Below are 8,685 nucleotides of genomic sequence, written 5' to 3'. Positions count from 1 at the left end.
CAACCACATTTACAATACATTGTTTTGTTTTCAACATCCATATGCCATCTTGTTAAACAATCAATTAAAGTTAATTAAAACTTAAAGACTTAAATGTAGCATTTATTATAGCTGCCGCATTTTAAAGAATCTTATTGGAATTCCTATATAAAAAAGAAACATATGCAACCACATTTACAATACATTGTTTTGTTTTCAACATCCATATGCCATCTTGTTAAACAATCAATTAAAGTTAATTAAAACTTAACCACTTAAATGTAGTATTTATTATAGCTGCCGCATTTTAAAGAATCTTATTGGACTTCCCATAAAAATGAAACATATGCAACCAAATTTACACTACATTATTTTGTTTTCAACATCCACATGCCATCTTGTTAAACAATCAATTAAAGTTAATTAAAACTTAACGACTTAAATGTAGTATTTATTATAGCTGCCGCATTTTAAAGAATCTTATTGGACTTCCCATAAAAAAAATATGAAACATATGCAACCAAATTTACACTACATAATTTTGTTCTCAACATCCATATGCCATTTTGTTAAACAATCAATTAAAGTTAATTAAAACTTAACGACTTAAATGTAGTATTTATTATAGCTGCCACATTTTAAAAGATCTTATTGGAATTCCCATAAAAAATATGAAACATATGCAACCAAATTTACACTACATGATTTTGTTTTCAACATCCATAAGCCATCTTGTTAAATAATCAATTAAAAGTTAATTAAAACTTACCGACTAATGGGATAATATTGTTTTTTTTTGGGAGTGGTTTACGATGGGCGTGAATAAAACAAACGGCCAATAATAAATCGTATAAACTTTCGAATTTTCTTCAATTCAATTGGTGTGAGCGTTTCGGTTACTTTTCTTTTTTTTTGTTGTTGTTTTTGTTACGTTAATTATGTTTTTTTTTACAAAATTTCGATTCTCATCGTTTTGCTAATATGCAAAATATATATATATATAAAAATGTATGTGTGTGTGTGTATATGTATAAAGGATTCATCACTTAAATATTAGTAATATAAATAGATACATTTTTCATTCATTTACAACAGAAAGTTATAATAATATCGGTCCATCACGATCGAATTTTGATTCTTTTCTTTCTCTCTCTCGAATAGTGGAAGGACTTCTTGGACAAAATTTACAAAGAAAATAAAATAAAACGTTTTCTTTCAATATATAAATATATACGTGATTATGTACAGAAAAGAAAAAAAAAAGAAGGAATAACTCAACATAAACAAAAAAACAACCACTTTCATTCATACAATTAATAATGATAATTATAATAATAATAACCCTAATATAAATGTATCGGAAATTAATAATAACAATAAAGTATGCGCGCGAGTAGAAACATTTAGTGTGCAAGTGTGTAAATTTGTCGAAAAAAAAAACAAAAACACAATCGAATAAAACAGTGGGTGGTTTGTTTGGTAAATTGATCAAGTGAGATGCGAATCGCTTTTGTTTCAACTCTCTCGCATCGCATCTCTCGGTTCGAGAAACAAAAGTGTAAATTGGAAGCAACGAAAGTGTGGGGGGAGGGAGGGAAACGTATTAAATAATTTCATTTCTCTCCCCCTGTTTTTTTTTCGTTGAAGTTTTATAAATAACTAAAAAAAAGTTTAAATAAACAAAAACACTACGGAATCCAGATTCCTCACGTCATTATTTCTCTGCAAAAATAAACAAATGCCAGTTTAGAAATGTGGAGGTTCTGAACAAACGTTCGGGCATCATCATCATCACCATCATCATCATCATCATCAAGTCCAATCCAGAAGACTGTGTGTTAACACTGCGTGCGTAAAGGCAATTGCGGTATGCAAAGATCAGCTGAAAGTGTCAAGTATTAAACGTCAGATAGAGAGAATTCTTGATTTGATGAGTTTAATGATTGGCACTTTCCGAAACTAGGATAAACGAGGAATCAAGTGAACGGTGGTGGATGATTGGATGTGAACGAATTACGTGTGTGTTTGTTATCTACTTGTTGTTGTTGTTAATAATTTACCTTAGCTCTCGGCCTGCTATGACATTGGTTCTAGATCTAGACCGAACTAACTTTGCTCTTCTATCGGCTAAAAAGCGAAACAAACAGAAAAAAAAACAAAAAAAAATAATAAAGTTGTAAATAAAAAATAAAAATCAAAAATCAAATCAATGTACGGGTGTAATTACAGAACTTGCGGTAAAGAAAAAAGAATAGAGGAGAACCTATAAGAAGAGAGAATGTCTTTACCTGCAGAATAGCTCAAAGGCGGCTATGGGAAAATCGACATTATTCAATTATTCAAATAGAAACGAAAGAGGTTACTGTTAACGCCCATAACTAACGGGTTGTTGTTTTGCTGTTGTTTTTCCATTACTAAGGTTACTCGTGACGCGATAATCATTAAGTTACTTGGTAATTATCGCGCAGCGAGCAATGCGAATAAAAAAGAAACAACTGCATTCGATACTATTGACATGATAGTTAACTAGATGAAGTAAGAAGTAGTAGTTGGTCGATATTAATCAGTTAGAAGTAAAGGCTTAGTTAAAGAGCAAATTACGTTAAAAAGGGGACAGTGAATATTATTTACCTCCTGCTAGTCGCGGCGCCCTTTTCCTCTTCTGCTCTCGACTGAACGCGCTTCCTGTTTGCAGAGCCTCCAGTAAACTGAAATAATAATAATAACAATATGTTATTATACAAGAATCTCTGGACGAATATGTGTGAATATCGAACCTATCCATGACTCCTTCTTGTGTTTCTGAGGGATTCATGTCGACGATGGCCTTCTTTCGCGCTTCCCTCTCCTGCTTTTCGCGATCCGCCTTTTCTCGTGCCAACTTTGCCCTTCTATTCTTCTCCTCCTGTTCCCGTTCTAGATCGTTGTCTTTCTTCGCATTCTAAATCAAACAAAAAAGAAAGTAATTAAATGAGCGCCAAAACTACAATTGATTAGAAACGCACCATAAAGTTATCCTTGAAAGTCTTCAGATCGGTGAAGAACTCCTCCAGAGTGTACTTCTGCTTATCGAAGACGTAATACTCGGAGAGGTCAGAGTAGAGCGTCTCCATCTTCTTGAACATCTTCTGTATCACGTCGCACTGCTCTCGCGCCTCCTTCGAGAACTTATCCATCACTTCGACGAAGAGGTCGTCCTCGTTCTGCGGTTCCCTGTTGTTCTTGATGTCCATCTCCAAGTTCTTGATATCCCTGTCCATCTGCACCAGCGTCTTCTGGATGGTGTCCAGAGAGACACGACTGGCCCTGTCGATGTGCTGCATCTCGTCAGCAAAGTTCAGCACCTCCGGGAACTTTTTCTCCGTCGTTTCCACGATGTAATGCAGCAACGTTTGCTTGTTATTGATGTCTTTCGTTCCGGTCAACTGAAAACCCGCCATCAATTTAACTGACCTTAAGTATTGAATTAAAAAAAAATGTTACCTTCGTTAAGAAACTGATTTCGAAGCCAAATGCTTGAGCGTTCCTCGTGCCCGTGTTCATGTAGTTGCCTAACAGCAGGATCAGCTCCAGCAGTTTAGCAAATTTCTTGCTCTTCTTGACCTCCTCGCATGCGGCTGTCGCTGCAACGATGTCCGGCTTCACGTCGCTCACCATCTCCGTGTAGTTTTGTCTGAATTTCAACGATTTCAGGCGTGGCAACAGTCGTTTCACCTCGGACATCTTCAAACAGAATTGTTCTGCGCCCGTCAGCTGGTTGTACGAATCTTTGTACTGTTGGAATTGCGTCAACTGATCTGGCGGTGGCAAATACTACAAAACAATAACAATTATTAATGTATACAATGTGGGACAATAAGTGAGCGGTATAGCTAACTTGAATGAGTTGCTCGAGAACGCTTTCGGTGAGGATCTTGTTATCACATTTCAGCAGGCACTTTTTGATGTCGTCGTAGGCGAGATGCTTGAAGCTGCCTCCCAGCAGGATGCTGATGTTCTGGGCGGATTTACCGTCGAGGACTTTCAGTTCTTTGGCCTTCTTCATCGTACCCACATTCGAGTTTCTGAAATAGTCGTTTAGTATATATGCTAGTTGTGAAAATTGGACAAAGTGCGTACTTGTCCACGTCGTCGAATTTCTTGGTGATCGGTTTGGAGGTGAAGCGTGTCGACAGACCGTCCAGAATATCGACGGAAGCCAGATCCTCCTCCTTGACTTTCAGCCAGAACGACTTTGCGGACATCTTCTGCGGTATGATCGTTTTCCAGTTGGCCTTCTTCAGGGGGCCGCTCACGTCCCATTTCTTCTTGGGTTTGAGGCCGTGAGGGAGGACGTCCGGCATTCCCATTCCTGGTAAGGGGACGGCGCCGGGGATCGGCGGTGGACCCATTCCCATCATCGGGGGTGGCGGAGGACCACCACCCATCATTGGTGGAGGAGGCGGTGCCCCGCCCATTCCTGGCAAAGGAGGTGGAGGCGGTCCTCCACCCATTCCGGGCATCGGCGGTGGCGGAGGACCGACCATACCTGGCATTGGCGGAGGTGGAGGACCACCGCCCATTCCGGGCAACGGTGGAGGCGGCGGCATCCCTGGTACGGGTGGCGGAGGTACAGGAGAGAGCACCTTGTTGACGGCGTTCACCGTGTTCGGATCCAATTTCCCGGTCTGACCGCCGCCGCCGTTTTCACCACGACCCTCCATTATGGCGAGCTTCGCCAAGGCCTCTTCTTTAGCAGCCAGAGCCTCTTCCAGCTGCTTCTTGATCTCCTCCACTTTACTATCCTCGTACGTGCACGGTTTGTCCCGGATCTCGTCGAACAGCGGCTGCAGATCTACAATATTGAGATGCCTCTTCGTGAAATCCGGATCCAAGCCCGACTTATGCAGCACGATCTGCGTCACGCACTCCTCAATAATCTTATAGTACAAAGGCCTAATAACGTAATCATCCCGAACGAACAGCAGATGCTGCAGTATACTAAGGAAGAACGGTTCCGCGGACGTGTCGAGCGTCGTGTTCTTGAGCATCTCGAAGCAATCGTTGAGATCATCCATATCGAACTTGACGTTCTCGAACCGTTGCGTCAGCTCGTACGCGTCCTCCTCCTTCGAGTTCTCGAACACGTCCATTTGCGTCTTCACCACCGGATTCGAATAGTTCTTCAGCTTCTCCAGGTAATCGTGCAGACCGTTCCGCACGATCTCGTTCCTCAGATGCAGACGAAAATCGAAATCCTCGATGGTAAGTAGGGAATTGATGAACTTCAAACAGTTGGCCCACAGATCCTCGTTATCGGATTTCGTGATGCAATCGGTGAAGGGACGGAACCGTTCGCAATCTCTGCTCTCCCCGAGCATCGTCACAGCCGCCAAAGCCCTGTCCGTTCCCACAATCTTCTTGGGGTTATCCTCACCCAGGAAACAAAGCGCAGCCAAGATCTGAAAAATATCAACAACAACAACAACACCATCAACAGATTCTGACCAGATTAATCGATTAATGATGGGAACGAAGCACCGACCTGTAGAGCGAGTATGGTCACTGCCGGCCTCTTGCAGTTGATGCAATTCGCGATGATCCTGTGACCGTGATCGCTGCGCAAGAAAGATTTCAATCCCTCCGTGTTGTTCATGAACTTCAGGATGCATTTCAGACATTCCACCTGGACTTTATCGAATTTCGTGGTGCCGTCGCGTTTGCTGCACGTAAATAATAATAATAATAATAATAATATAAACGATTTGATGATAATGAAAGTGTAAATTAAATAACTCACTGATTTGTGCTTGTATCAATGACCCTGAAGAGCATCTCCATACCATCCGATCCGAACTCGTTGACCCACGAGAGCGGATTATTGGTGAGTGCTATCCTCAGAGATTCCACGCATTGGAACAACTTGTGGGGACTCAACAGTTCGGGCTTCAGGTAATTGTCCAGATAATCAATGTACTGTTGCGGTTTGTCGAATTTGCTCTTGCTCTCCTGGTTCGCACCCTTGTACTGCATGATCAGCATCCGCCTCTTCATATCAGCAGTGAACGAATCCAGTGGTTGTCGTTTCTCCCCATTCAGATTCATATCGTTCTGTTATAGAAATAGTAATTTTTCAAGATAAATCAAATAATATAAATTAGATTAGATGGTGGTGGTGACTTACGAGGAGATCTTCGAACTTGGTGCAAAGTTCCTTGTCGTCCATCGCGTTGATTCGCGCCTCGTAGCGCTTCTGTTCCATCTCAGGTTCCACATCCGAGTTGGCCAAGTCCGTCTCCGAGAGCGGCCTCGATGTCACGATCGACCCGGGTCTCGACGTCGTCGACGTCTTCTTCCCGGGCTTGAAGATCGCCTCCAACTATAACAAATAACAACAACAAAAATGTTAATTTACATAGAAATAAAGTTTAGATTTCTATTAGCGTTCAGTGTTTATTCCAGAGGGGTACGTGCTTTCCCCTCGTGAAGTAAAAGAACTCACTTACCAGAGACATAGTTAAAACAGAGAATAAATAGACAAATAAACTTAAGTTAATGAAAGTTGTGGAGGATCTCTGGATTAAACACTGTCCAGCTTCTGTAGAATTACGTTGTTAGTAAGGAATCGCAGCATGTTGCTGCTGCTACTACTGTGTGTGTGTGAATGTGTTGAAATTGGGCGAATGAATGGTATGGAGGTGCGTGGATATATCCTTTTATATACCTTGAACACGGTTAAAGATAGAACCGCGCAACATCCTAAGTCCGATGGGAGGCACATTATTATTTATAAAGTTGTCCTCAACTGTTGATTGTATTTCGGTGCGATGATGACACCACCATCACCAGCGCGTTTCCAAAAAAATAATAATAATAAATAACAAAATCAAAACAAAACAAAACAAAAGTCGCGTTCGTCGACTATTAAAAACAATTGAAGACCGAGAGAGAACGAGAGTAAACGGACCAACCAAATCGGACGAAGGACTAAAGACAAATGAATATGAGCGGATTAATAATGTCGCGCGGTAAAACGTTTACAAAACTTGAAGCACTTGCTGCACCCTCCTCAAGGTGATCCACACACTCAAACACACACAAATACTTCGAGTGAGTGAGTATGTGTGAGAGGCTTAGTCATTGTTAAAAAATGATACGAAAAGAAAGAAGAAGTGAAAAAAAATTAATAACAAACAGTGTGTGTGTATAAATACAAATCCGCTTTACAAAAAGTTTAAAGAGAAAGACACGAGGTATTTTCTGTATGGGCGGTAGAAACAGTTAGCAGTCGCGGCCGCCTCCGATAAGCGCGCGCGAAAAACACGTGTTTGAAGCTAAAAACAAAAACAACTAAAAAACAAGCTACTAGATTAATAATCACATAATTAATTGGGGGGGAAACTTCAATTGTTTAGTTTTTTTGTTATAACATCCATGTAAATCTACGTTTCATTTCGATTACGTAAAACGGTTTGTTTGTTGAACTAAATTAACACTTTAGTGGGAACTTGAATATACTCAACGACAATTGTTTCTTTTTTCGTGAACAAAACGAAAAGTGAATCTTTATATTTAGTTTCAAATTGTCATGCGTTTCATCTGCTGAAAGACAACAAAAAAAAAACCGTTTAAAACATGATTAATTATAGTTAAACTTCGTAAATTAGAATTAGTCATTAGACAAATCCATTATCAAACATTAGTCAACAGCAAAAGCCAACATGATGATGATAATAATAATAATGACAATAGAAAATCGCAGAAACAAATGATATGTATGACACGGATTACTGCGATGTTTTGTGTATGCGTATATTATTGATTAGTGCACATTGCGAGTGTTTCCGTCTGTAAGATGCGTGCTACTTACGTAACTGTACATAACTGCTTAAACAAATAGATTTATCGTTGTGTATCAGTGTTATTGCGATCGATCATCGCACGGTTTCCTTCGTCGCTGCTAAAAAAAATAAAAATTTAGATCTGAAGGAGAAGAATCTAGAGATGCTCATGCAAATAATAATAACTCGCAACTTTTGCGCGTTGAGCGAGAACACAGAAGAATGAGAAGTCGAGATGAGTTTATCGAAGAAGTGGTGTGGTGTAATAGTGTTGGTTGGGCAGTTAGGAAGGAAGGAAGGAAGTAAGGAAGGCACGCGACTGCAATCATCGTTCTTCGATAACACGAATCCGGAATGCGTAAACATTCGTTTGCTCGGAATTCGGAGATTGCACATTATCGTCGAGTTGGCCGTGCCCCCATCGAATACAACCGATTGCTCAACTGTTTATCTTCGACTTCGAATTTTGATTGCAAGAATCAATCAATCGTTTAAACATCAACAAAAATAAACAAAAGAGCAACAGAAACAAAACAGAAAATATACTAGTTTCTATGGTTACTTCAACATATCAATTTTTCGAACATTCTTTGAAACAAAAGAAAAAAAAGAGAGACAAATTCCAATACGAAATCAACAAAATTCGACAAGTTTTCTAGTGAAAATAACAATATTTTCGAACGGAAAAAAATAATGTTGATTCATTCAACGCGAGTTTCGTGCATTCATAGAAGTCGTCTCGGACATTAAACACCATACCCGCATGTAATTAACGCGGTTCGATTCAGAATGCAACAAGTTTATAGCAACAGCAACAAGTTTACTAATTGCTAAACAAAAATACAATAATAATACACAAAACTCATTGTTAAATTTAACTTCAAAC

The 8,685-nt window shown here is 39.7% G+C and overlaps 1 protein-coding gene across 9 annotated transcripts in view; it reads right to left on the bottom strand.

Moving 5' to 3' along the window:
- Nucleotides 1–1,609: 1,609 nt before the first annotated feature.
- LOC108569264 (protein diaphanous) overlaps nucleotides 1,610–8,685 on the bottom strand; it is a 9,764-nt gene continuing 2,688 nt past the window's right edge. Inside the window, exons 2-13 of one of the 9 annotated variants that reach the window (XM_017930758.1) lie at nucleotides 7,829–7,918; nucleotides 6,143–6,337; nucleotides 5,759–6,069; nucleotides 5,504–5,681; nucleotides 4,099–5,420; nucleotides 3,857–4,043; nucleotides 3,463–3,792; nucleotides 2,985–3,404; nucleotides 2,757–2,920; nucleotides 2,611–2,687; nucleotides 2,040–2,106; nucleotides 1,610–1,701 (exon numbers count right to left, since the gene is read on the bottom strand). In XM_017930758.1, the coding sequence (XP_017786247.1) occupies nucleotides 1,686–1,701; nucleotides 2,040–2,106; nucleotides 2,611–2,687; nucleotides 2,757–2,920; nucleotides 2,985–3,404; nucleotides 3,463–3,792; nucleotides 3,857–4,043; nucleotides 4,099–5,420; nucleotides 5,504–5,681; nucleotides 5,759–6,069; nucleotides 6,143–6,337; nucleotides 7,829–7,840 (3,279 nt within the window). In that variant the 5' untranslated portion in view covers nucleotides 7,841–7,918 and the 3' untranslated portion in view covers nucleotides 1,610–1,685. The other 8 variants (XM_017930759.1, XM_017930752.1, XM_017930756.1 and 5 more) reach the window with 8 other exon arrangements.

This window comes from Nicrophorus vespilloides, unplaced genomic scaffold (assembly GCF_001412225.1).
Source record: "Nicrophorus vespilloides isolate i.1.1-1 unplaced genomic scaffold, Nicve_v1.0, whole genome shotgun sequence".
Classification (NCBI taxonomy): domain Eukaryota; kingdom Metazoa; phylum Arthropoda; class Insecta; order Coleoptera; family Silphidae; genus Nicrophorus; species Nicrophorus vespilloides.
This window is presented reverse-complemented; position numbering and strand designations above follow the sequence as displayed.